General features: G+C 41.7%; 2 protein-coding genes across 7 annotated transcripts in view; one reads left to right on the forward strand and one right to left on the reverse strand.

Moving 5' to 3' along the window:
* Positions 1-5036, reverse strand: part of mideasb (mitotic deacetylase associated SANT domain protein b) — a 33487-nt gene extending 28451 nt beyond the window's left edge. The window contains exon 1 of one of the 3 annotated variants that reach the window (XM_084044192.1): positions 4583-5036. The gene's annotated coding sequence lies outside the window, so the exon portion shown is untranslated. Of the gene's footprint in view, positions 1-2046; positions 2914-3957; positions 3988-4582 lie in introns of those variants that run through there. The other 2 variants (XM_084044194.1, XM_084044193.1) reach the window with 2 other exon arrangements.
* Positions 1087-12046, forward strand: ptgr2 (prostaglandin reductase 2). Of its 4 annotated transcripts, XM_084044196.1 has the most exons (9): positions 1087-1589; positions 3474-3513; positions 6777-6895; positions 8421-8612; positions 9490-9660; positions 10367-10576; positions 11111-11320; positions 11511-11550; positions 11762-12046. In XM_084044196.1, the coding sequence occupies exons 1-9, from the start codon at positions 1341-1343 to the stop codon at positions 11818-11820; spliced, it is 1290 nt and encodes a 429-aa protein (XP_083900322.1). In that variant the 5' UTR covers positions 1087-1340; the 3' UTR covers positions 11821-12046. The 4 variants fall into 4 exon arrangements, with proteins under 4 accessions (XP_083900322.1, XP_083900323.1, XP_083900324.1 ...); XM_084044197.1 differs by lacking the exon at positions 1087-1589 and having other exon boundaries at positions 3441-3513; positions 11762-12042; XM_084044198.1 differs by lacking the exons at positions 1087-1589; positions 3474-3513 and adding an exon at positions 5675-6161 and having other exon boundaries at positions 11762-12039.
* The last annotated feature ends 2049 nt before the right edge of the window (positions 12047-14095 follow it).

Genomic DNA, 14095 nt, shown 5'->3' on the forward strand with positions numbered 1-14095 from the left:
CAATAACTATGAAGAAATGTTTCCGATTGCATGGTTTAGCATAAGCAAAACCATAAGAATAAAGAGCTTTCCTGCAAAGGCAAGAATGAGCCAAAACTTAACCTTGCCACTACTGCAGAACTTTACACAACGCAATTTGTCAGGATGACATGCATAAATATAGGAATCTATAAGACATGGTGTACACTGAGGCTACCTCTGACATCTGAAGAAGAGATCACCAATTGTCACCCTTTACTCTGGTGGCCCACTAATGTAGCGTGCACACACACACACACACACACACACACACACACACACACACACACACACACACACACACACACACACACACACACACACACACACACACACACACACACACACACACACACCTTAAAATAGACAGCTGCAGCTGTTCAGATCCTGCACTGGCTGTGGGGCAGCACACAGGCTGTGGACCCTGACTGACCAGGGCAACACAAACATGGTGATTCAAACAGCTAGACATGTTATGCATGCTTATAACGTGCTATGCATGCATTGTCTATATTAGCCACTTCGCCATATCCTGTGTGGAGCCATTACATTGTTCTTCTATGTATAATGCTAAATCCCAAAAGTGTAAATTGTAACGCACAAGGAATATCTTTCTGCAGAATGCACCATCCAACGGGCTGTGTTGAAGGGAGCAGTTGTTTTAAAAGAGGCGCTCGTGAGCATGCAGACAGTAGGCTATAGTCGCATTGGTTGTCAACCTTTTCAGGCCGCGGCCCCCCAAAATAATCATATTTAAACTGGGGACCCCCCCACCCCAAGCACTTGGAATTGTAGGAGTTGAGGCATTACATTTTGTTTGACTCGGTTCCACAGATAAATATAATGAAAATAGCACACAACGCCTCGCAACACTTGCAGATCGGCTATTTTAATGATTTTTTGAACCTCTTTCTTATATCATTTGATGCACTAATGGTCTTTTTTTGTATTTAAAATGTCTTAAAAGTAATTTTCACTTCACTGTCATCTGGGGACCCCCCCCCCCCCCCGAAAAAAAAAATCATGTGGGGACCCCCCTGGGGGTCCCGACCCACAGATTGAGAACCACTGGGCTAGTGCACAATAGCCGCACACTGACTCTATTCGAGGTGAGGGATCATGACGCATCACAGGTACAGCATTACACAAGCCTCGTGGGTTTTAACCCAATAAACAAGGCGACGCGTTAAATAGACGTAAATCCATTACCGTTTCCCAATGTAAACCGCCCCGTGCAGCCGTTCAAAGGGCAAGTCGCGGCGAAAGTGAACATGCAAGTCAAGTCAGACATGATCGTCAGGGTACAAGTGTGAATTGGGCAAATGGAGAAAGAGAGAGAGAGAAAAAAACACGCAGCGTCCTACGTTAGGACCTTTCCCGGACCCCCTCCTCTGTTGCCAGCTAACTCAGCGCTATTTACGAGAAGCCCTTTGTTGCAGAAAACGGATTATCCAGTTACTAATGCCACTGCAACCGAGGCAACAATGCGTCCTAGAAGCAGCAGCATGAGTCCCGAGTTGAAGTATTGGAATACAATAATGTTATATGGACTCACTTTGTCAACACGTCTGGTAGGCTACAACACACGTCCAATATAATCCACTCTCCGTGCAGAAAATGTCCTTATTACTAGTGTATACCTGTGTTATTATGCACGTACGTATTGGTGTCAAAATGTACTTAAAGTAGCCTACCCAAAGAGAGTATAAAGAACTCATTATGCAGAATTTCCCATTTCACAAGTTTTCAAATGTATACAAATCTTTTGAAAATAGCAGATATACAAGCTCACAACGCGTTGCTTGTAGATCGGCTATGATCGGCTATGAAATGGCCGAAATGTATATAGGGTTGAAGTGGTCGAACAATAAGTGAAGTGCAGAGGGGGTCCATCCATGGAAGGGAGAGAGAAGGTAAACAAACTTTGTCAACAAAAAACTGTCGCCAAAATAATCACATGCTTGTCGATCATCACACAGCAGCACTACAACCAGCAGCAACTATGAGCTTTTCAACGTGGGTACTTACGGTGTCTGTCATAATAATAGCTGCTGTAAAACAGCGTTGTTGTTGGCCGCAGATCACCACCAACTAACAGGTCCTCCAAGCAGCCAACAGGGCCGTGCAGCAGCGAGACAGAGAGCCCCGATGATGACTGCATACATCCCCAAGGTTGACTCATGCAACGCTGACCTCACGACTATTTTTCAAGTCAAGAAACAGGGGTGGCTCTGGGTGTGCGGAACAACACCAGCTATTCGGTCCAAAACGAGGCGCCGATCTGCAGAATCGCGGAGGCTACTCCGCCTTCGTTGCACATTATTGCACTACGATTGCACGAAAACACTCACTCCTCGCATTGTTGGCAATGCGGCCTTTTCTCTTCGTACTAACGAAACAACACATTTCTCTCCCTCTCCCCGTCTTGTGATCATCTCTCTCTCTCTCTCTCTCTCTCTCTCTCTCTCTCTCCCCCTCTCTAGCCTGTTCGCCACACCCACTTCCATGCCCATATATGGCCTTCCTCTTGCATGCAAACCGCTGTAATTTACGGAGCAAGCTCACTCTCAGTCCATGCGGGAAATTCCGACAGTCAGCCAGTCAGAATGGGGCAGAGACTAGAGAGGACCCCGCATTGTTGGCCCCATGCGTGGTGACGGGTTTCCAAACCGTGGAGAACACAACGTGTAGTAACAGTGGGATAAATATCCAGAATCCAGACACATACAGTAGACTGATTTCCCACCATAAATTGCAGCCTACAGCAAATATGGCCTTGGATCAAGAGTATCATAGATTATTTTATTGATTTTGATATTTTTATATCTACGACAGTCTTGGCCTGCACCCTCCAGTACGTCCTGCACTTTCACCAGTAAAGCCCGTACTTCTCCGTACAAGTACAAGAAAATGTATAAGGTGATTACCCGATTGGCCCAAATGTTAAATCGCGCTTCGGAGTCTTTGTGCAATGTATTACTCAGTATTGTTCAATAAAGAAGTGTTTTAATCCCGTCTGTGTCGGATTCTGTCGGAAATTCCATGGGTGGTAGTGACGGGGCGCATTCGGTTGAAGCCGGAATTACACTCAATGTAAACAGGAAGTAAACGAGGGGGGGAATGGCGTTCAGCCACAGACGGGATTAAAACACTTCTTTATTGAAAGATACGGACTAATATCCATTGCACAAAGACCCCGAAGCGCAAATTAACATTTGGGGCAACCGGGTAAGCACCTTATATATATTTTTTGTACATGTACAGAGAAGTACGGATTTTACTGGTGAACGTGCAGGACGCACTGGGGGTGCAAGCCAAGACTGTCGTAGATACGAAAGTAAAAGTCAGACTCGATTAAATAAATACATCTATGCTTGTCTACAGCAATGACAGCATGCCAGTTCCAAGAGGAATCACACATTACATTACATTAAACCATGTCTGTTACTTTGCAGCAGTGGTTCGCCTCAATCTGGTTTTCTGTCATGTTAAATGGTATGTATATATATATGTGTGTGTGTGTGTGTGTGTGTGTGTGTGTGTGTGTGTGTGTGTGTGTGTGTGTGTGTGTGTGTGTGTGTGTGTGTGTGGGTGTGTGTGTGTGTGTGTGTATATATATATATATATATATATATATATACACATACACACACACACGCACTAGACACTAATTCGATTAAACAGGTATCTAAACAAATGTAATACGTTTTTTCAATTTATGCACGCTTATACTTACCTGCTATATGCTACCTTTTCAGACAGCATGGTTATCGGCATGACCAGGCATGTGTCTGACACATAGGGTTGCTTAAAATAACGTGTAAAGCCTTCAAACATTTACAAGTCGAGTCAAATGAATACACCTGACCTGCCATATTGTGTCCCTGTCCGTTGTCCGTTATACAAGCATTATTCTTTTGCTGTCATATTACCTAATACCTATATGCCCAGAAATGGCCATTTCAATTTCGCTTGCTTATTATCGTGGCGGACGTAGGTAACTGTATTGTAAGATCCTGATGAGCATTTGTAAGTGTTGCCATGTCCGCTTATTATAAGCGACTTTGGGCTTGTTTTTCTGTAAAGTTGCTTGTAGATATTGGTAGTTGGTTACGTTTTGTTTGTGTGTGTAGTTGCTTATTTGGTCTTGCTTCCTAAATGTTTTTTAACCAGTGGTTCTCAAACATTTTCAAGTCAAGGACCCCCCATTTTAAAATATGTTATGCCAGGGACCCCCCCATACAAGATTTGTGTTGTTAAAATGCATCGCGACGCGTTGTTAAAGTGCTATAGTCGCTTCTTTTGGGTTTGTTTTCATATACCTGGTTGCCTGTCTCTCGCAAAATCTGGCAACACTGGCATCTGTGCAGGATGGAGGCATTGGTAGATTTGTTCGTATATATACCCCATTGCACGAGGCTGTCGCTTGCCAAAAAGAACAGATCTACAAGCTAGGTTAGCTTGCAGATCTGTTATTTTTGGCAAGTGACACTGAGCTTAACAACTGTTAAATTATGAACACATGAACATAAAGTACAGTAAAACATGCATTTCCAGTACTTACATCATGTAATAACACGGTGTCCCCTGCATGATCATACGACGCACACATGTTGTCTTGTTGTTTCACGCCATTATGATCCCCATTGTGCTGTAACATTTCCTCTGCTCGCTGCTGCAGCTGTGTGTGTGTGTGTGTGTGTGTGTGTGTGTGTGTGTGTGTGTGTGTGTGTGTGTGTGTGTGTGTGTGTGATAACGTTGGATGACAGAACATCCCCCCTAAAACTTTTACCCCCCCTTTTCCTCGACAAGGCGTCACTTCCCAGTTCCACTTCTTTAAAGAAACGTCCAGAAATTAAAACTTCATTGGGATCAAAAACAACGATTAAAGAAATATAATCCTCTATATATGTTTTTTACCAGGGAACGATCAACGATCTGTTACAAAAGCACCCGGCCTGCTGCTCGAATGCAGTTTAGCTGTTGTTGTTGAATCAGTTCATCCGCTGCTGCTCTTGATAAACTGGCCGATTATGCATGAAGAGCCAGACAGACATAACAACAGTGGCAGCGTTGCCATATATTGTGAGAGAAATAAGCAACCAGCTCTAGGAACAAGCCCAAAAGAAGCAACGACGGTAGGCCACATGAATACAAGTCAGGTGGGCACTACTAGGGACATCTGGGCAACATATTATTTATTGGGACGACTGGGCACCTGGATATCTGGGCACTAGGGACAGGTGGGTACTAGGGACATGTGGGCACCTGGACAACTGGGCACTAGGGACAGGTGGGCATCAGGGACATCTGGGCACCTCGATGTAAAATTGGCTATTTTGTCCAAAATGTTAAAAAATAAAATAGAAAAAATGTCTTAAGTAATGTAAAATATACATGATGTGAACATCATTATCAGATGATGCCCAGTTATCCCTAGTGCCCAGATGATTTTGGTGCCCACCTGACCGGCCACATGCATGAGCACTTAAACCTATGCATCAGCTATTTAAAAATAGCCAATCTACAACGTGTCACGATGTGAGCTTGTAGATCTGCTATTTTCAAAAACTCTTGCAATAAATTGTGGAATGTTTGGAATGTTTTTGAAACATTCTAACAACACAAATGCTGCCTAGTACAAAACATTATCATGAACATATTAGAGAACGACTGGTTTAAATAATAATACTACAAACAAGTTGGAAGCAAGCCTAAATAAGCAAGTACACTTTAGAAACAAGCCCAAAAAAACGCAACTCGCAAACTACCAATATTTACAAGCAACTTAAGAAAAAAAGAAGCCCAAAGTCACTTATAACAAGCCGACATGGCAACGCTGAACAGTGGCAGAGCGAGGATGCGTTCCATTTCTTTCCTGCACAAGTGGCACAAGCAACCTTTGCGGCTTTACGGCACCTTAGTCGATAGATGGCAGTCATGATAAACACAACGAACGAATACATGCTGCTGTGTATTTTAGCCACTGCCTGTAGCAGCTAGCTGGCTTAGCCTGGCTACAGTTTGCTTGTAAGTATAACGGTAACGGCTGAAGGTGAATTGAGTCTCAAAGACTCTCTCAGGCTTCGTTGCATGTTTGAAGATGTTGCAGGTGCAAAGAGTGGTGCTGAACTCCCGACCCGGTAAGTATGTATGTATGTATGTATGTATGTATGTATGTATGCAGTGGCGTAAAGTAACTACTCAAGTACTGTACTTAAGTACAGTTTTGAGGTACTTTTACTTTACTTGAGTATTTCCAATGTTCAATACTTTTACTTCTACTCCAGGACTACATCTCAGAGGCAAATATTGTGCTTTTACTCCACTTAATGAAAACTTTAGTTACTACCCAGCTAACAAATTAGTTTCAAAATAGTTACTAGTTACTTTGATTATTATTACAAATCATACATTAACTATTTCAGCTCTATTTATATTTTGGCCATTTGAAAATAGCCGATTTACAAGCTCACAATGGTAGCAATGTTTGAACGGCTATTTTCAAAACAATATATGCACAAATTATACAATTTTGATGCCTGCCAATACTTTGTACTTTTACTCTCAAGTAAATTTTGAATTCCAGACTTTCACTTGTAACAGTACTTCTACATTGTAGTATTGATACTTTTCCTCAAGTAAAACATTTGAGTAATTTTTCCACCACTGATGTAGACCCATTTTCAGGTTGTTGTTGTTGTTGTTGTTGTATTGCCAACTTTGACAGAGTTCTGTAACTCCCTCTCTTAATGAAGGTAAAAATGGGGTGCCAGTCCCAGACAATTTCCGCCTTGAGGACGCTACTCTATCACGTGACCTGAAGCAGGGAGAGGTCCTCGTGCGAACTTCTTACCTCTCAGTCGACCCTTACATGGTAACTTAATATATCCGCAGTATTCTTATGAAACAATCGTAGGTTTGGGGGGCAATAAGCAGCATTAAGAAGCCCCATATTATTGTCAAAATCCCTGGATTTACAATAGATTGTCAGCAGTCAAAGCCTACCTGTCTCCAGCACTTAAAGGACCACTTAACCCATTTTCAACAATCTTCATATAATTGGTGGACAGTTCAGAAACCTGCCAACCAGTGACATGATCGCCAGGCAGTGCTAAATTCAAACATTTCATTTTTTAGTTTTATGTATTATTAATTCAAATACAATGGCTTATATTTCACCATACTAACTTTCCAGGAAAAGAAAGGCTGTAGTTTCTATTAGCTTGGATTCCCCATTGATGTCATCATCGGTAGGCAGGTTCTGAACTGAACTGTCCACAGCCCACCACTGACACACAGAGTGAGTAGATGGAAATTGTGTGCCTATGAATGAACATTAGGACCAATTATGAAGATAAGGTTGAAAATGGGGTGAAGTGCTCCTTTAATTGTTCCGCACTTGCAGAGAGGCATGAGGACAGATTTGATTGACACCAGAACTGAACAGACTTGACACTCTCATCATACAGCTGAAGGAGTCAGTCAGGCCCCCGTCTTGCAAAATCTAAAGCAAGAAACCCATCTCTGATATCCAATGCAACTATCTTGCATGATCTTCATAGGTTACTGGTAGTCTATTTTATCAATAACGTTTTTGATGATTGAATAATCGAGAAGTGCATTTTTTAACAGTTACATATTTATGTTTATATATCAACAAATCAACGCAAAAAAAGATCTAATTGATTGTTCATAATAGACCAAATCGATTCATCTGATTAACCACTAATGCCCTATTTTATTCTTTGTCATAACAGTGTCGCACAAAAATAGTGAAAGTAGCTGATCTTCAAGAGCACCTCTGAACCCTTTAAGACCGGGGAAGCAGCATCTGTGTCATTTTTAGATTTATTTGGGGCCACAGATCTACAAGCTCATAGAGTGCCGCGCTATGAGCTTCTGCATTTATTTTGAAACATCGTGAACATTTGTGCAAATCTTTGAATATATATATTTTTAAAGCGCACATTTGTAACAAAAAACATTTTTGCTTCTGGGGCATTCTACAAATGTCTTCTAAATACTAACAGTTTCTTTTTTGAAAAAATGTATGTTGCTATTATATGGTTCTCAAACTTTTTCATGTCAAGGACCCCCAAAATGACATGTATTTGGCCGCGGACCCCCATCTCAAAATATCTAGTTCCAGGGACCCCCATGGAGCAAATATTTGAATTACAAATGTTCGCTTTAAAAAATATATATATTCAAAGATTTTCACAAATTTTCATGATTTTTCAAAAATAGTAGATCTACAAGCTCATAGCTTGTATATCTGCTATTTTTGAATAGCCCAAAGACATCTTAAAATGACAGAGATGCGTTCCCAGATTGAATGGGTTAAATTGATTAGTTTGATTAAGTGTCGCACCCCTAAACCATTCCATGACACCTTTTAGAGATGTCGTATGAATGAAGACACGGGGGCTGAATACCTGACACCTTGGGGCCTGTCTGAGTGTGCGGATGGTGGAGGTGTCGGGGTTGTGGAGTCCAGCTGCTGTGACACCTTTTCTGAGGGAGATGCAGTGACTTCATTTAACTGGCCTTGGCAGACCCACAATGTTCTAAAAGCAAGTCTTTTACAGAAGGTAATATTACTGTATGTATTTCAACAGTTTGTATTCATTTTTAGTTGTACATTTGTATTGTATTTGCTTTGTTCAGGGCCCCAGGAAGACTAGAAGCTCATTCATGTGTCTCTAATGGGATCCTTTAATAAACATAAACATAAACATGGTTGATTTAGATTTATGTTATACCAGGTTGTGCTTTATAATACTGTTTTCCACACCCATACATACCCCAAATTTACGCGAGCTGCCTTTTTACCACCGGTGTTGAGCAGCGGGGGGTGGGGCGGGTTCGGGGAGAGACAGGCGAGTTGAGTGAAACGAGTTGGGGCAAACGCAGTCCCCACCAAAAATATTTACGATTCTGTCCCTATCGGTACATAACTCGGACGGCGCTGATTCGACTAGCAGTCCATCGGCTGGTCGTTGCGGGCACTCGCGCCTGGAGGCGCTCGGGCGCGACTCCTCAGCCTCAAGGTCTGCTGAGTCGGCGCGCCTCCGTCATGGTCCAAAACTATACTTTATCGGCGGAAAAAAGTAGTCCACGGTTGTTTGAAAAAGGTTTGTCCCAAGCGGGAGTCGAACCCAGACTCCCAATGCTGATGAACTGGGAGTCTAATGACTAGCGAGGTGTGCCACTGAGGCCGGTGCTGAGATTGGGTATTTGGGCTGAATTAGAATGTGACAACCCCCAACGTTCCCAACTCTTCTAATGTAGAGCGAAAGAAGCACCGCCCAGTAGGCCCCTACAGGGCCTACAGGGCGGGGCTGCTCAGACCGGTGGTAAGGAAACTTCTGTTCGCCAAATTTACAGATCAATGTGTACACTCTTAGAGTTAAATTAATACTCAGGTTTTTGCTGTGTACTCATACTGTCATAATCTTTCTACCACAGGTTGATCCCCAGCTGGTTGACGGACATTTGTCCCACTTTGTGGGTGCAGTTGGCATGACGGGCCTCACTGCATTTCTGGGCATGAGAGAGAAGGGTCATGTGACCAAAGGAGCCAATCAGACCCTGGTGGTGAGCGGAGCAGCTGGGGCTTGTGGGTCCATAGCTGGGCAGGTAAATCCAAAGTGTAATAATGCATTTTACATGTGAATATAACACCTTTTTTTATACACATGTAGGGTTTTATTCTAACGTGTGACATATACTGTACCTGGGTCAAATGTCTTCTGAATGTTACTAATGTTATCATCTCTTTTAAACCATTTACTTAAAAACTTTTGTGCAAAAACTGTTTTTTACAATATTGAGTAATGAGCATCTAACACTTTCCAACTTTGTTGCAAGTTTCCATAGAAACCAGAAAGAGAACCAGGCATTTGTATTTTTATTTTAATGTACTATTTTGATTTACTAAGAACTTCTCATGATTTGGGGAGAAGATTTCTATATGTATCCCTCTCTAGCCCTATAAATTGCTTTGGCAGCATTATTAACAGTCCTCCTGAGTCCTTGTAAGCATTTGCTTGGAAATAATAAGCATAATTCTTTTTTAAATAGGACCGTGGACAATACTAGCAAGGAGCCATTTTCATTTAACATCAAGTGGTAATACAAACTATGTCCTCCATAATGATATGGGCCTGCATGCTTAGGAAAAATAAGACTATCATTAAAATGTCAATTGAATAAAGTTAAAGTGCAAAATAACTTTTGGAGATATGGCGCCTCAAGTGTGCATGCGACAAGAAATGATCTTGACTCTTGAAACTTGAAGCAAAACCCTAATAAAGTAGTTTTCTCTCATCCTTCTCTTTCCCAGATAGGGCGTCTGGATGGCTGTGCGAGGGTGGTGGGGATCTGTGGTTCTAATGAGAAATGTAAAGTTCTCGTAGAGGATCTGGGTTTCTCTGCGGCAGTAAACTATCGCCAGGAAGACATTTCCACCAGGCTCAGGACGTGCTGCCCTGGCGGGATAGATGTTTACTTTGACAATGTGGGAGGCCCCATTAGTGATACTATAATAGCACAGGTACAGTAATGGACTCATTAGACCCATCTACGTGCTTCTCTTGTGTAATGAATTGTACTACCTCTATTTACTATAATAAGAATAATAAATGTAAATGTTGTTATTGACACAAAAACATATTTACAGACCAACCATGAGGTACTGAATGAGCATCAATACACATCTACTATAATAAGAATGATAGCAAATGAAGATACCTATACATACTTAATAGGTATTGAAATGGTGCGCTTATCCAAAGTGCAACCATAGAACAAGCTTCAATACTAGATCATAATAATATTACAAGCTGCCACAAGTACTTGGGTCAGAGCCCTAGTTCAAACAAGGACATTTCAAGTATAGCTTTGACTGCAGGAAATAGATGACATATGGGGGTTGAAGTTTTTGCTGATCTGCAGATTCCATTATGCATCTGCACGTCAGTCAGTTGTGTAGAAGTGGTGGACACAGAGGAGTTCTCCTTTCCTGACCACTACGTGTGTCCTTTTCTTGTAAACTCTCATCTTTCTCCCACTTCCCCTCCACCTACAGATGAATGATGGTGGTCATGTGGTACTGTGCGGTCAGATATCTCAATACAACAAGGATGTGCCTTACCCTCCGCCTCTGAGCAAGGAGACACAGGAAGTTCTGCAGAGCAGGAATATCACTAGGGAGCGATTCATGGTGCTGAACTACATGGATAAAATGCAGGCTGCCCTCATTCAGCTCAGCCACTGGGTTAAATCTGGACAAATGAAGGTGAGGTGTGTGTGTGTGTGTGTGTGTGTGTGTGTGTGTGTGTGTGTGTGTGTGTGTGTGTGTGTGTGTGTGTGTGTGTGTGTGTGTGTGTGTGTGTGTGTGTGTGTGTGTGTGTGTGTGTGCGTGAACAGTATGAGAGAGAAAGAGTGTGTAGACTTGCCCAACATTAATAATTGTCTCCATTTATCAGGTCTTGGAAACAGTGGTGGATGGCATTGAGAATACGGGAGGTAATGTGTGATAATTTAACTTATCACCCAGCCCAATATCTATAACATTACTGTTGAAATAATTATTTTGGTGTATTCACTCATACAAAAACATTATATGTAGTCCATTTTCTCTTTGTACGTCAAGTGACTATTTTCAATGCAGTGACGTATAACTTTTGGAAATGAGTTTCATTCAAATCAACAGAAATATTTTCTTGTTCTTTTGCAGAGGCGTTTTGCTCCATGATGAAAGGTGGAAACATTGGCAAGCAGATCATTAAGATGTGATTGAAGCACCCACACTATGAAGAGCTTCTGGCTTTGCTAACATTTACTGAATGAATCCTGATGTAGTGTTGAGAGTATCAAAACATACTGTAAATACATAGTACTTGTGGTGGGGGTACAGTATATGAAATGATTGAATTCATTATGTGCAGTGCATGTTCAGAATTTGAACTTGCACTGTACTTAAACGTAAAATAAAATAAAATAATTCATTGTAAATCACAGTCTCACAGCAGTATTTCAATTGCAGTTGCAGTTTACATACTTGATATAGTGGCCAAAGTATTGGCCACTATATCAGAAAAAACAGGACTTCTGATTTACCATAATGAACAATTTATTCCACAGCACTATAAACCATTAATGAAATCAAATTGTGGTTTGCTCTCATTTGTCACTTTAAAAACATGTGGCATGTGTAAAATCATCGATTTCTTAATATATATTGAAGTAGTTTTTAGTAGACGATGTGGAAGAATCCTGATTTACACCAGTCCGTACAGTCAAAAGTAAACTTTTCTGGTGGTTAATACTCAATGTACAGTACCAAACAATCGTCACTAGTTTATGATTGGTGGCATTTCGTGCTGATGACAGTAGAAGTGAGGCTGATCCCTTTTAGACAAGGCATTGGTGCTTATGAGATGCTGAAAAATAACGGTCCCATGCATAAAAATGGGCAAACTGAGCTGAACTAAAAGAAAAATCCAATCAGGAAGTCTGGGTCACTGGGTGGCGCAAGGATACATTTCCTGCCCACCATCGTGGAGACTGGGGTTTGAATCCTCCACGGTGCATCCGGCTTGGCCGGGCGCTCCAATGAACACAATTGGCCGTGTTTGCAATGGGAAGCCGGGCGGGGATGGCAACCTCTGTCACTGCAGGTTTGTCGGGTGCCTGTTCAATGGGGAGTGGAACTCAGTGGGGAGTGGAGAAGGCTAACGTATTCCTCTGAACATCAGGTGAAAGGAAACAGCTAGCAACATCACGTGTATTGCAGGAGGGCCGTGGTCGTCTCTACACCCTCTCCAAGACCAGCCAACAGGGGTCAGTAGTGACAGACTATGTGGGGAATTTGGAATTAGCACGACTTCATTGGGGGGAAAAGAAAAAATAATTGAGCTGAGAGTACTGCCCCCCAGTGGACGTGTCAAGATAACTTGTCTTGTACTGAATGAGCATCAATACACAGATTTTAAAATTCAATTTCGAGACAGAAATCTAATCAAGAGAACTGTCAGATTGCCTTATTTGGTACTGCTCTCTCACTTTTAAAAAATGGGAGTTCACATTCAGTTGAGCTTTCACAGAAGCAAAGGCTTATCAAACAAATAAGTAGCTAATGGTTTTTCATTAACATTACCTGTGAAAAATGTCCCAAGTCCATAGTGGATGAGAGACCGTCTCAATATTATCTATTAAAACATGCCATACTTGAAGGCAGTGGGGGTCCCTTTCACATGGGTTTTTACTGTTAAATAAACAGTGGTCCAGTGGATTAAGCTGTGATGGGCCACATAATTCCCAGTAGCTTCCCATATCCTTGTAGATTCAAATTAGGATGTAATAGTTAAACATTTTTCTGTCTTGTTACAGCTTTGAGCACAACATAAATTACATTTTAGACTAATATAGACTGAGTTATGCATGCAACTATGAATTCTGGATGACTGCCACAGTTCTCGGTCACACTGAATCTTGGCAAAAAATATACTTTTTATACTGGGCGTGTAAGCCCTGTCGTCCCAGGTGACTTTGTTAGTATAATTACTCAACCAGCGCATGCACAAGATGGAAGCATCCAGTGCTACAAACACTGCCTCTGATGGTCACCCAGAATTCATAGATCCGTAGTTGCATACATAACTCTCGCCTGCTCTCACACACACACACACACACACTCACAAAAGGAAGTTACATTCTGAACAAGGATGATTTCACAAACAAAGCTGTAAAAATTAACTTCATATTCTTTGCTTAACCTAGACAGACTGATTGTAAGGGAGGACAATCCTCCTAGATTAAGATCCCCATCAACAGTGCAGTGATACAAACATGGAAGGAGGGGATCACACAGTACAAACAAAATAAATAAACAGCATAATACAAGTGCATCTTCATTTCACCACAGCTATAATCACATTCATCATTTCTTAAACTTCTTTTTAGCCACCACACGTCTACATTGTTCAACATGGTTTATCACTGAGCTACTGCAGTATAAAAACATCAGTTACTGAAAAACTACTGGGTCCAGCCTAATGTTCAAGTGCTC

Source organism: Gymnoscopelus microlampas, assembly GCF_963454915.1.
Source record: "Gymnoscopelus microlampas genome assembly, chromosome: 20".
NCBI lineage: Eukaryota > Metazoa > Chordata > Actinopteri > Myctophiformes > Myctophidae > Gymnoscopelus > Gymnoscopelus microlampas.

What these genes read in the sequence shown, in the direction of transcription:
- ptgr2 (XM_084044196.1), top strand. Translation starts at nt 1,341, where the DNA reads ATGGAGAAAGAGAGAGAGAGAAAAAAACACGCAGCGTCCTACGTTAGG. An exon ending in GTGATACTATAATAGCACAG is followed by an intron (nt 10,577 to 11,110) that starts GTACAGTAATGG and finishes CTCCACCTACAG; the next exon opens with ATGAATGATGGTGGTCATGT. An exon ending in TGGCATTGAGAATACGGGAG is followed by an intron (nt 11,551 to 11,761) that starts GTAATGTGTGAT and finishes GTTCTTTTGCAG; the next exon opens with AGGCGTTTTGCTCCATGATG.